The sequence below is a fragment of the Nicotiana sylvestris genome, chromosome 4 (assembly GCF_000393655.2).
Source record: "Nicotiana sylvestris chromosome 4, ASM39365v2, whole genome shotgun sequence".
NCBI lineage: Eukaryota > Viridiplantae > Streptophyta > Magnoliopsida > Solanales > Solanaceae > Nicotiana > Nicotiana sylvestris.
In genome coordinates, this window is record NC_091060.1 from 11,331,049 (window position 1) to 11,345,201 (window position 14,153).

The window sequence follows — 14,153 nt, forward strand, 5'->3', positions numbered from 1 at the left end:
ATTGATTTATTTCCTTATTTGCTATTTAACTCCTTAATTGATGGGAAATACTTACATTGATTTGATTCTAATTGGTACATAATTCCATAATTATTGCTGAATTTTGATTCTTGCCTTATTTTCTGCCTATTTTCAAACTATAAATACCCTTCTCTTTCATTAACAAAGAGACGAACACATTGGTTCAAACAAAAGCTCTGTCTCACACTCAAAGCTTTCTGCTTTCTTTCTTTGCTACTTGCTACTGTCTTTAATTAGCCGTCTGGGAGCCAAGGCTAATTATTGTGCTCTCCTATCCTCTACTTTGTGTTTACTATCTTCTTTACTGGTATGTTCTGATTTCAATTCAAGTTTCAAAATAATATATTTCTTTTACTACTTCAGTTCATCCTGTTTCTAGCATGTTTCTATCTATGATTTTTTGTGCACATGTAGTTAAGATTTTTTCTTGTCTATCTAGTTATGTTATGTACTAACCCCATTAGGATCAGCATGCTTATGAAATGTTACCCCCCTTTTTGTAGTATGTCTCAATGTGACTCTGTTCCAATATATGTTTAACTGGTTTTAGTATGAGCCTTTCTTTGGGAAAATAACTTGTACCTTAAGTTACTTGGTTCTGTGTTAATTCTGAAGTTCATGGTGCAATTTGATGACCCCCCTAGAATACTTCTGATTTTTAGCTATGTGCACTTCTGGCTGTTATGTGTTCACTACATATGCTTTATATGTCCCCAATTCCAACTACCCTTGTGTGAAGGCTATTATTTGAATGTTGAAGAACCTATTTTGGTTTTCTGTTGGGTCTGTTATTTATTTGATTCCACAGCTTTTGTAAAAAACTATTTTACTGAGCGACTCTCTTTATTATATAAAACTATTTCAAATAAGTCTCTTTAACACTGTTTTCTTACTAAGAACCCCTTGAAACTATGTCAAGCACTCTCATTATGTCAAGCACTCTCACTTTATTCCTAGGTTCTGCCTCCTCCAGTGTGTGTACTGCCTTGGGATCCTTCTGAGATCCCTCTGAACTCTGGCACACTGAGGATGGCCCTTCCACACTACACGTACTCAATTTGGTTACAAAGTATAGGTGTTAGCACTGCCCGGGATCCTTGAGATCCTTAGGGAACTCTGACTTACCTAGATAATGATATTGTCTAGGAAATTAGCGTTTGAGGCTATTAGAGGTTTGGGAAATCACTTAGGCCTGCTTCAGGATCCCTATAGTGTAACTTCTTCTTTTCTTCATCTATGTAACTCATTCATCTGGTTTGTAATAATTTATAAACGAATATTGGGATGATTAGTGGAAAGAGGTGGGTAGTTACATATTTGTGGGGTAACATGGGTAGAAACCATGCCTATAGGACCTTATATTTGCTATGCATGTTTCATCATGCTAGAAATTATGCCTATAGGGTCATTAAATATAATTGTATATTTGCCCCATCATGCTAGAAATCGTGAGTTTAAATGGTTCCAAATGATAGAATTCATGTCTACAGGTTTAAAATCAACTTTCACAAGTAGATACCATGCCTATAGATTGTGATCCAGTTCAGCTTCTATTACAACGGGTAATTACATTTGTTTTCCACTAGAAATCATGCCTATAAGTTTATAACGTCAACTCTTAACAACTAGATATCATGCTTATAGGGAATAACACCAGAAATTTTGCCTATAGACCTAAAATCTGTTTAGTTTAATTAAGCCAGTTCAATTTATGATTAGTTTACTTCAAAGTTGGTCTAATCAATGGTTTGTTTACTTAAATGAATTCTTTCAAATAGTGTCCTAATCCACCATTAGAAAGCATGCCTATAGGAATCCAAGAGTCCATTTTTTTTAAATCTGCTCCTTGTTTTTACTATATCAACATAGTTATTCAGCTTTTAGGACATTACCATTCTGTGTTTAGGCAAGCCTGTAGGGCGTTATTTTTAAATTCTACAAATCTGAAACTATTTTCTTACCTCTTAAGTTGTTTAGATTTAATAGGTCGAATCAGTAGGCAAGTTAAATGGGGCCCTTCACATATTGGCCTAATTCAGAAATTTATAACCTCCTATCACCTAGATATCATGTTCTAGGATTAGTTCTCTTAAGTGTTTGAATATTGTTTGAAGACATGCATTTTTGTGGTATACTTGAGGAGGTAACTGCGAGCCTCTAACTTGTTTTATATGCAGTCCTAATTGTTCTTGCCTGTTGCCTAGAATTTTCTCCTTTTAAGCACCTTAGGGGTTTTCTAGAACCGTCCAGATTTAGAGGCCCTAAAATAACCTCTAGGGCCATAAGGAAGGGATGGGTAATGCACACATAGGAGTTGTCAAGGTTACTAGAACACTTTAGGCTATGACCAAGGGGAGAGACTTGGGTAGAACGAGATATGATAACTGCGCGCTAATGTCACGTGTAGCCTCTTATTGAGGAGTGTTTATCGGACATTGCGTGGGTTGATCCTATAGGCTAACCAACCTAGGACCCCTCTTTTCCAAAATCCTTTTGCTTTACTTTTCAATATATACACAACTTGTTCAAAATATTTGTCTTATTATTTGAGTTATACAACGTCCAACGTGCTTTATTTGCAATTATTTGTTTCAACTACTCATTTGTTAATGGACTAATTTATAAATATAAGTTCGGTCGGGACCCAAAGTTGTGGACCAAGAGGGGTGCCTAACACTTTCCCCTCGAGGTTACTTCGATCCCTTACCCTAAATCTCTCGTAATGCAAACCAATCCAAGAGTTAATAACTCTAGGTTCCCTAACACACCATAATCCGTTAGGTGGCGACTCTTCAAAATACCCCATTCCTGAAAGGAAATGAGTTATTCCCCCACATAAACGTCGAAACCGGAACCTTTTCTTCCCCATAAAAGGGGAGGGAGAAAAAGGGGGCGCGACAGCATGGCGACTCTACTGGTGATACCTTTAGGCTCTTACCATAACGAACTTATTTTTTGTGAATTAGTCCCAAGCATGCTTTATCCCGTAACCTTTCCCCTTATTTGATTTTAACTTTCTGTTTTCTTTTAAGCATTTATGATTCTTTATCTCTGAAACTGACTTGTCTTTTAATTTTTTTCCCTGTAACTGTCTTTCAATTATTTAAATACCGTATTTATTTCTTCCTACATACAAATACCTAACTACATGTAATTAATTACTGCATAAATCATGCTCCACATCATATTTCACTTGTGTGTATCAAATCCTATAACAACGCTTAATGAGTGGTTGCGCTCTTCCTATTTATTACCCTTAAATTCGTAAAGGCTTATTTGCGGTAAAACCAGTCGATAAACGGTGTAGTAGACGATTTAGTACCTTCCTCCTCATGTTGTCCGCTTGAGGGTACCAGTTTGAAACCCCATAGTAGCCTTACTCTGTTCAAATTATGCATGCATCATGGTCAAACCTAGTTGGATCAATATGTTGTCCACATAATGATCCTTTAAGATAAGCTTATCCGAAAGTCCATTGGGATTTCCATAATCCCAATGGACACAACCACTTTCTGTGCATTAATTTGGAGAGCTAAATGCCGATATGCTGATCATAAATGTATAAATAGTCGAGTCTAGTGGGGGTAAGGCCTAACCCTTTTGTTTTGCAAAAAATGAGGCATGAGGTCCCCAGATTTGGTATGGTTAGTAACATTCAACCATTGTTGCTAGATTGGTGGGAGGACCTTTACTCAAGTGACAGGGAACATGTGAAAAAGTACCTGGGTAACTTGCCTTCCTTGCTAGATATTAAGCTAAACAACAAGTTGATTGAGGCTGCCACTTTATTCTGGGATAATGAAGGTCCGTGTTTTGTTTCAGTGACATATAAATGACACCACTTCTAGAAGAAATTGGAGGGCTTGCGGGATTAGTTTGGGATAGTCCCGGGCTATTGGTACTAGAAAACCGTATTGGCAAGGGATTTTTAAAGATGATGGGGCTAAAGAAGAATGCCGACCTAGCGTGCTTTAAAGAATCTTACATACCTTTCAAATACTTGTATGAGAGGTATGGTCATAGAAAGTCTTTCCGCACCTACCATGATGAGATCTCTCTCACTTATCTGGGTCGCATCCACCGTAGAGTGTTCGTATTAATTGTTTATTTCTTAGGCCTGGTAGTATTCCCAATGAAAAAAGGGAATAATCCACACTAAGTTGGCCATGATCGCCAAGACTTTAATGGAAGAGATTAATGGACAGACATATACCATAGTCCCCATGATCATAGCCGACATCTACAGGGCTCTAGAGCGCTGTCAAAGAGGGGTCAAACATTTCGAGGGTTGTAACTTGTTGCTGCAGTTGTGATTGTTAGAACATTTCCAAAAGGGTCACTATCACCAAGAATTTCCGCGAAGGGCTTGGAACGATCATATTGCCTTTCATCGCCCTAAGCGGATGACTTACATTTCAGATAGGTTTGCTTAGTCGAAAACTGCTAAAGAATGGGTAGGTTTATTCGACAATCTGACCGAGGAACAGGTGCAATGGATGTTGGAATGGTTCCCAACAGACAAATTCATCATCAGATCCAGGGATACTCTACACTTGGTGATGATCGGGTTAAGAGGGATATACCCCTATGTACCTATCCAAGTTATGAGGCAAGCAAGCAGGAAACTGGTTGTACCAAGGGTTGTCAAGACGAGTCATTTCAGGGTGGACTTTCAAGACAACGACGTACCTTACAAGTGCCAAGCTTAGCACATGTGATACTACAAAATCATTATGGAGAAGAACATTATTGAACCAGATAGCTATAATGCAGGGTGCGAGCCTCTCTACTCGACATGATTAGAGGACAATCTGAAAGGAATGGTGACACCAGGGGCCGGTCGAGGGAATAGAATCATAGATAAAGAGGCTGAAGCTCAAGTAAAATACAACAGGTTGCGCAAGAGGGTCCACAACTCTGAGAATGAGCACCGGTAAATACATGAGAGGAATGTGAGGTTGATCGAGGAAAGGAAAGAAATGGCAGTCACTTCCAACAGGAAGCTGGAATATCTGGATCGGGGGATAGTGGAGCTGGAAGGAAAAGTCATAAAAAGGATTGAAAATTGCAGAACGCTGAAGGAGCTGAAAGAGGACATCTGGCCAGAGCCTACTTGCTGCTGGGGCTGCTCGAGCTGGGGGGTCTATATGATGGAGTTTGGAAGATCTAATTTGGGGAAGGTCCTTCTGGGACTAAATAGGCTAGATTTATTCGCTTTCCTAAAAATGTAATAAGGCCAAGTGCCAGTAGTGACTTATTCTCTTTATCTTAGTGTCATTTTGGGATTCGTCTATTTTTATATTATGAAATGAAGCATTTATTGGCATAAAAGGTTCTCCAAATCTATTTGTCGCTAGGCCTACCTTGGGTACAACGATGCTCCCAAATTAGTACGCAAAATCACATTTTTGTAATATGTGTTTAAATACTGCAAACATTTCAGAATCCTCGCTAACTTGTTACCTTTTGTTTTTCCTTATTTTTTATTATTCCCATCCCCTTAGGTTGGTTCACTCATACTAGCCTCATCAGCGTATCATACCAGATCCAGAGGCTCTCCACCTCCTTCTCCTACTCTAAGCAACACAAAAGGCAGAGGAAAAGCAAAAATGGACGATTTAAGTGGTATCCGAAAGGAGAATATTGAGAATGCAGAAACCTCAGATGGACGTAGTACTCCGTCCCTAAAGGATCTAGTTTTGAGACTAGAACAAAAGATACTGGAACTGCAAGGAGAACTTGAGCATGTTCGCAACTTGGCTAATCTGTCACTCACTTTGAATGTCCCTGTCATCAACCAACAGAACACTAAGAACCCAGCACCTCCTCAAAACACACAAAACCAACACCTATAAATTCCTCCCGCACTGAATCAATACACAAATCCACCTCAAAATCTCAACCCACTGCCAATACCAACTCCACCACAACATCTGCATCAACCCATTTAGTACCCGCCAACCACCACTTACCACACTCCCCAAAACACACCACCCATTCCCGATCCATAAAACTCCACCAATGACCATCACTACACCCAAGTTCCTGGCACCCATCAAAGCAACCCTATATATATGGAAACTATACCTTATTCTACCTAACCAATCTCCTGTACACCAGAATCCTCCGAGAAGGACCTGATCATTAAAAATATGGTTGAAGAACTCAAGAAGTTAACAAGCCGAGTTTAGGGTGTTGAAGGAGATAGAGGAATATAATGTTTAAACTACAAATACCTATGCATACAACTAGATGTGGAATTGCCTAAGGGGTACAAACCTCCCAAGTTCGAGATGTTCGATGGCACTGGTGATTCCATGGCTCATCTAAGGACCTACTGTGACAAGCTTATCGGGGTCAGGAAAGATGAAAAGATCTGGAAGAAGTTCTTTATGAGGAGTTTTAATGGGGATGCTTTGTCCTAGTATATCAGCCAAAACCCCAAGAAATGGTCCAATTGGGTAAGCATGGCATCATATTTCATGGACAGGTTCAGGTTCAACACAGAGAATACACCGGATGTTTTCTACATTAAGAATCTTAAGAAGAAACTTACTGAGACTTTCCATGAGTATGCTACTCGTTGGAGGTCAGAAGCAGCCAACGTCAGGACATCTTTGGATGAAGAACAAATGAACAAATTCTTTGTGAGATCGTAGGATCCGCAATATTATGAAAGGTTCATAGTTATCGAAAATCACAAATTCTCTGATATCATCAAACTAGAGGAAAGAATCGAAGAAGGAATCAATAGCGGGATGGTAATGAATTTCGAGGCACTGCAAGCCACAAATAAGGCGTTACAATCAGGCGGTATATCAAAGAAGAAAGATGTTGGAACAGTAATGGTGGCTCAGGGACCAAAATCTCGATTTATTTATCAAACACCTCCACCCACATACCAAGCATCACTGCCTACATATCAGCCTTCATCTCTCAGATATTCCCAACCAGCCTCTGTCCATCACACCTACAACTCCCAACCATCCCATTTCCAATCACCACTAGCTCGCCAAACCTATCCAAGACAAATACCCAACTTCGACCGCAAACCACCCAGACAATACACCGCCGTTGCTGAGCCCATCGACTAGTTGTACGAGAGGTTGAAAGTAGTGGGTTACATCAACCTGTTCTTGTTGTGGCATTAGAAAGTCCATCCCAGATGGGTCAATCCAAACAAAATGTGTGCTTACCATTCCGATATGAAGGGGCACACCACTGCTGAGTGTCGAACATTAAAAGATAAAATCCAGACGCTAATTGACAACAAGGTCATATAGGCGAAAGAATCCATATCTAATGTCTGCAACAATCCCCACCCTGATCATAGAGGTGATGGTGTACATGTGATAGAGACAAATGAAGAATGGGAACCTGAGGGGTCTATTAGGTTTATTCGAGAAGGTGATGACTTTAAAGTTGCAGTCACACTTACTCCTATTGTGGTACAGACTCAGTCCCCAATCGAGGTTAAGGTAACTGCATCAGCTCCATTTGAGGTAGAGGTGGTTCCACCCGTGGCCACCTCTGCTCCATTTGAGGTAAAAGTGGTCACACCTTTCACTGTAACAATATCAACTACACTCCCATTCAACTCAAAAGCAATACCCTGGGATTATGGTGCCGAGGCTCGGCGAAAAGGAAGGCCAGGGTAGAGGAATCTAGCGTTGCACAAGGAATGACTAGAACTGGGAGAGTCTATACACCTGAACATTTGTGAGGTTCAAGTAAGGAAGCCACTACTAGGCAGCCTATCATTGAGACCGAACCAGATGACCTGTGGAGAAAAGTACAAGAAAAGGAGTATTCTATCGTTGACCATATGAACAAAGTCCCTGCTCAGGTATTGATGTTTTAAACGTCAATACCATACAGGGGGGGGGGGTGATTTGTGTGGTACCCAATTTTTGCTTAACTGAACTATAGAAGGACCTGTTTCTTCTATGTATTCCAACTTCCACTGTTTGTGGTATAATAAATAAAGAAAAAAAAGAACACAGAGATTTTTACGTGGAAAACACCTGGCTTAAAAGGTAAAAAAACCATGACCTACTACTCACTAGGATTTTCCCAAACTTCCACTAAAATCACTGAACCAAAACATCATTTACAAAACTCTTTGTAAACCTAAGGATTAACTCTAATCCCATTGTGGCACACAACCTCAACTGTTGCGACAACTTCAAGTTAACTCTAACTTGAACACTCTAGGTACCTAATAAAATTGATTCTATGGAAGCTAAAAGATACAATGTAAAATCACCTACTACAATTGAACTAGAATAAAAGATAGACACTTGGAACTGGTTCTTGTATCTCGTTCAAGTAGCTTCAGGATTGCACACTCGAATCACATATAAATTGCTTGCAAAATCGCCTTACTCTTTTACTCTCAATTTAAGTTTAACTTTTGCTTATGTGCATTCCATGTGAAAGAGAACAACACTGATATTTAATAGGTTAGTAATTAGAGATTGACTGGGATTCAAATGCTACTCTTCTATCGTAGAAAAGTTCAAGGTGATATCAAACTCTAACACTATCTCCTTCCTAAACTATGTTCTCTTCATATAAGAAGTCCTTCTTTCCTTATCCAATATGCAACCTTTTTGATTAGATCAGGAGATATTGCTTCTTGATCAGTTAGATTTATCTCTTTCACGTGCATCTCACATGTACAGGTTGATCATGACTGTGCTTCACAAGATGGACATGGTCCATCTCTGAGTTCTTTTGTCAATCTTCAAAACTTCACCTGTTCTTGGGCCAACAAATTCCCCTTACTTGGATCATGTGAGAATGCAACTTACAATATTTAGAAAATTCACTTATCATCAAGGACTGAGTTACTTAGGTTATAAATATCACTTATTCAGAATATGTAAAGCACAATATCTCTTCCCCCTTTTTGGAATTATAGAAAAGTTGCATACAAAGTGTGAGTCCCAGATTTTAGTAAGTACTCATGGCCACTAGGGCAACTACAAGTGCAATGATGGTTTAATCATCAGTAATCAAGCAAACATATTTAAACTATCAAGGAAATATTAACATTGAATAAGAGCAAAAACAGTAGATATCATTGATAGAAGATATGTTGTTATCACAATCCACAACCAGAAAGCAAAAACATTTAAAACATGAGCAAAAAATAATAGAAAAACCCCTAATTTGGGTCACCGAAGGTAATAGACAGGTTCGAAAGACAAATGCTAGGATTCCTAAGGCTTAGGGGAGCTAGAGGGTTGGTTTTGGGCTTGGAGAAGATTCAACATATTGTGAAGAGTTTCATCATTCTTTTCCTTTTCCTTGGAAAGCTCAGTTCTGAGGGCATCCCTATCAGATTCCACCTCTGCTACACGAGCCTTGAGCCTAGCTATCTCAGTATCCTTGGTTTCACATTCCTGAACAAGAGCCCTGACTTTACTATTGATAGGAGTCTTCTTGGATGAACTAGGTTCATTTGGGATGTCATTGACTAAATAGTCACAAGGTATCAGAGTATTAATGCCAAAGTGATCCTTTCTTGAGGCCATTTCCCATTTCTTCTGAGGCACATTGTACCTATCCAGAACCGTAGTCAAAATAAAGCCATAGAGGGTAGCATGAGCCTTGGATCCATTGATTACCATGTCCAGTAACTTGATGATGAGTGCATGCCAATTAATTTGCATTCCTCTTTCCAGGCACACCATCAACACTAAGTCCATATAATTTGCAATATGCCTTATCTCCTGCCTGGGCTGTAGGCACTTGTTGACAAACTCAAAGATGACTTTGTGTTGTGGCCTCATTTCACTCTTCTGAACAGCCCTAGCCTCATTCATATCTTCAACATCACAGAACCTCCTGGAAATTTCAAGGGCAGTAGGAAGGGAGTCTAGACAAGGCCACCTTTGCCTTGTATAGTCATCAAACCCTTCAGAGGGTATGTCAAGGATCTCTCCAGTTTATCTGCATCAAAGATCACTTGAACTCTTTTCACCAGGCTGCTAACCTTGCCCTCCTTAACCTCTGCATTTTCCATGAAATCAATGATCTCATTCCTGGTTAGTCTTCCATCTATCTGAAGGACCATGTCCTTCTACCCCTGAGCAGCTAAGGCATCCACCAGTCTCATCATTCTTGTTTCCACCAGGTCTTTCAGCAATCTACCCTTCAAAATTTTTCTTTTGCCAAACATGGCAAACTTATCTTATTCACCATCAGACTCATATTCTTCTTCTTCACCACTCCATTCCTCATCTTCAGAGATTCTAACTTGTTTACTTTTAACTGCATACCTTGTCCTCTTGGCTAATGAAGGTTCAGTAGCTGCAGACACAAAAGAAGACTTCTTAGAAGAGGTCTTGGGCTTTTTGGGATTGGGGGTCTGAGTCTCCACTGTTGGAAATTTCTCCTGATGGGCATGTTCCATCTCCTCAACTTACACAGCCTCTGAGGACTCTGCAACCATCCCTTTTCCTTTATCCATTTTCTTCTTCTTACTTTCAGCTAAGGCCCTTTGCAGATCAGCCTCACTCTGTTTCACCTTGCTTCTTGTGTCTCTTCCCTTTGGCAAGGAAGTGTCAGTAGGTATTGGAGAGGAAGCCTTTCTTTTCTTGGAAGGTTTAGGAGCACTTGGGACTTTTGGTGTGGATGTTCTCCTTTTCTTTGGATCATAACTGGCACCCACCTTTTTCAAAAGGGCTGCAAGGGTCTCTTTAACTGATGAACCAGGTTCATCTCTCTGTGAACTTAAATTAACCAACCCTTCAGTAGCTTCACCAGAACCACTTCCCCCTGACTTCTTGCCACTCTCTTCTACATTTTCTTGTTCACTCCCATATAGCAGGCAGAGACAGACCAGTAGTGGGTAAGTGATCAACCACTCTTTTTCCCTTTCCCCTCTCTTCACCACATGCACCATCTCTCTCTTTTTCTTTTGTAGATTTCTTTTTACCACCACTCCTACCTACTTCAGGTAATTCTATTTCCTTGATTGGCCCAACCAGAACAAACCTAGTTTCTAAATTCTCAAACAATAAAGAAATTACCTTAGAATGGGATTCTTGAGCCTTCTCCGAGTCAGAAGACCCAGTTCCTTCCCCCTCACTAGTAGACTTGTACGACTCAGAATCAAAGTTAGACTTAGAGTCTTGGACCTGGTTTGCCTTTAATTTCTCCTTCAACTTCTTTGAAAGAACCTCAGAAGCTACTATTTTTCGAGCAAGCATCTTTACCCTTCTCAGCCTAGGTTTGGGAGTTGTGCTAGGTGAATGAGAGGTAGATGAATCAGAGGGAGTGGGCTGTGGAGGAGTTCCAGGATTGTCTTGTGGGTTTGTCATGATCGTTGGTTTCTTGAGAGAGTTGATGAGTTAGAATTTTTGAGAAGAAGGCAAGTGAAAGTGAAGAGGGAATATTTGACGGTTTGGGATTATGAAGATGACAGGAGGTAATGATTGTGAGCACGTGATTTTTGTTTACGCGACAATCACTCCAAAAGAAATCAAAATAATAACAAATGGTCTCGCTGTACAATTTTTGGAATTCACGTGGCATTTTTTGTTAGCTATTTGTGGTTTTGTCCGTGTATATTTAGTCTTATCCAACAAAAATACAAAAATATGGGTCGAGTGTAAGTTTAGGATATTATTCTACTATTAGGAATTAATCGAACCATAATTCGGTTATTAAAAGGAAAATCACAAAATGCATCTTTTATTTTATTTCGTCATTAAGTGATGTTATTTTAATTAAATGTTAATATATGTGTTAATTGTTGTTTAATGTTTGTATAGTGTTATTTGACAATTTAATTAGGAAATTAAAGAAGAAAAGGATCTTTGGATTGGGCCAGTTTGAACTTAAACGAACAGGCCCAAACCAAAACAACCCAATCCAAAATCCCTTTTTGCCCGGTCCAATTGAGCTGGCCACACGACCGTCCAAACGACGTCGTTGGGTTGTCTTCAATCTAGACCGTTAATCTCACTAGATTGACGGTCCAGATCACTCGCCCATAACTCCCATGCCCAACCCATTTACCCGGACCAACCCCGACCTCATACTAAACCAAACGACACCGTTTGATTAACCCTTGGATCCAGGCCGTTGATCTCGATTGATCTAACGGCCAACATCAAACCATTCACTCTGTATATAAGCTCACTTATTTCACCCCGCACCCTCCGAGCCAGACCCCCCTCCTCACTGTTCCTTCGTCTCTCTCATTTTAGAGATGGATCTGGGCTTAGAACCCTAGCCGCCTTAGCCCCCTTCCGTTTGAAACCCGGCGGCAAGGACGCCGGTGACCCCCACCTTAACACCCTAGGACCACCTCAACCCCCTGAACACAGATCCACTAACCGTGGGTCTCGAATCCTCCCCCACCATCTCGAATCTTCATTTGAAGATTCGAGCCGGACCTCGACCTACACCAAACCACCCCAGATTCACACTAGACACTCCCCTGACCTCCCTCGTGACCATACTAGGCTTGGTTTGGCCCGAATCTACCCACAAATCCCAAAACCCCAAATCTGAAAAAAATCGAACTCTAGAACACAAGAATTTGTGGAGTCTGTTTGGATTTAAACAAAAGTTTGGGGTCTAGTAGATCCTAATCGAAGTGTTTTCATTCGAGAACACCTCGGTTAGGATTTGTCCGACCTCAAATGGGCAAATCAAGCTCGGGCTTGGGTCCTCCGGTTTAAAACTTTTCTGGTTTGTTCACTACTCCCTTTTGTTATCTATTTAGTTTAGATTAATTTATCAGCATGTTTATTTAGTTTGTTTGTCTATTTTTGGGATTTCTGTTGTCAGTTTGTTTCCCCATCTCCATAAGACCTTTTATTTGGTCGTTTTTTTATTCTATTATGTTGAATTCGTATAGTAGTATACATATTTCAATGTGATTAACATTGTCGAATCAATAATGCCTGGTTTTCCCCTGTATCGTGCAAAATGGTCAAGAACAGTCTATGCCCTATTTGTGTTTTTTTTGATCGACTGTTTGATCTATGTTATAATTAGTATAGTCGATTCGATACGTGTCGTCGATTAAGTTTCAGCTGTTGAATGGTAACAATTTGATTCATGTTTGTTTTGTTTCCTGCTGAAACTTTGTTTGAATCAAATTAAGAATTGAGTATAGCTACTTATAGTTGTTCCATTTGAATCAGAAAATTTAAGGATTAGTTTGTAGCTGCAGTCTGAATTGATGGCATGTGCACTTGTGGACAGCATGTGCATTAAGGCCTTTAAGAGATTAAAAATAACTTGACAGCATGTGCTGTCAGGGCATATTCAGGCTGCCCATACCCTGATTTAGTTTAGAAATAATAAACCATATTTAAAGATAGGACTGTCAGGAGAATCTCATGGGAGGGAGCTTTATTTTAATCTGTTGAGTGGAAAGAACAGTAGGAGAACATGGGAGGAGTTTGAATGGTTTAACAGGCTGAAAATGGTCTGATGTCAAGCTATAAAGAGAGAAGAGTTTCCATTAGTTAGGGGGAGACAGGAGAGAGTTTAAAGAGGGAGGGAGTTCTGAAAATCAAAGGGGAGTTCTGATAAATCAGAAAGAAGAAAATAGAAATAGACAGAGATACATAGGATATACAGGGATACATGAGATACACAAGCTAAAAGACTGAAAAACAGAAGAGAAGAAAGAGTGAGTGAGGGTTGAGTTGGAAGAAGTAGATAGAGTTCACATAGCGTCGAAGAGAGGCTTTGAAAATAATTGATAGCGAAAGCAACAAAACACTATTTCAATGAGTTCTGGTTTAGTGTCAAGTCCCAGTAGCTGACATTGGTCTGCTCAACCGATTTCGATTTGTTGGAACCTATTGGCTATCTGTTAGTCCATGTTTTTTGGTCCAAATACAAGTCCAGTTGATTCTGTTTGGTTTGTTTAGTTGCTGTCGGGTTTCACAAATCACTTCGAGTCTCCTTTAAATATATTTCTGGGGTATTTGGTACTTTTGGAACTGCTGCCTTTGTTGTTGCCTCTGTACTGCTGTTGCTTTGCTGACTTCCTTTCTCTTCAATTGTAAACGTTTCCATACACACACTTCTGAAGCTATGGATTGATGTACGTTTGAATTGGAAGTTTGAGTTGAAATAAACAAAGAAATGAATCGTTC

At 39.8% G+C, this 14,153-nt stretch overlaps 1 protein-coding gene across 1 annotated transcript; it reads right to left on the reverse strand.

Moving 5' to 3' along the window:
• Positions 1-10,450: 10,450 nt before the first annotated feature.
• LOC138889250 (uncharacterized) lies at positions 10,451-11,351 on the reverse strand. Its single transcript, XM_070172530.1, has 2 exons — positions 10,871-11,351; positions 10,451-10,827 (listed from the first exon to the last, which is right to left on the reverse strand). The coding sequence occupies exons 1-2, from the start codon at positions 11,349-11,351 to the stop codon at positions 10,451-10,453; spliced, it is 858 nt and encodes a 285-aa protein (XP_070028631.1).
• Between the last annotated feature and the right edge of the window lie 2,802 nt (positions 11,352-14,153).

What these genes read in the sequence shown, in the direction of transcription:
- LOC138889250 (XM_070172530.1), bottom strand. Translation starts at nt 11,351, where the DNA reads ATGACAAACCCACAAGACAATCCTGGAACTCCTCCACAGCCCACTCCC. An exon ending in TGATCACTTACCCACTACTG is followed by an intron (nt 10,828 to 10,870) that starts GTCTGTCTCTGC and finishes AAGAAAATGTAG; the next exon opens with AAGAGAGTGGCAAGAAGTCA.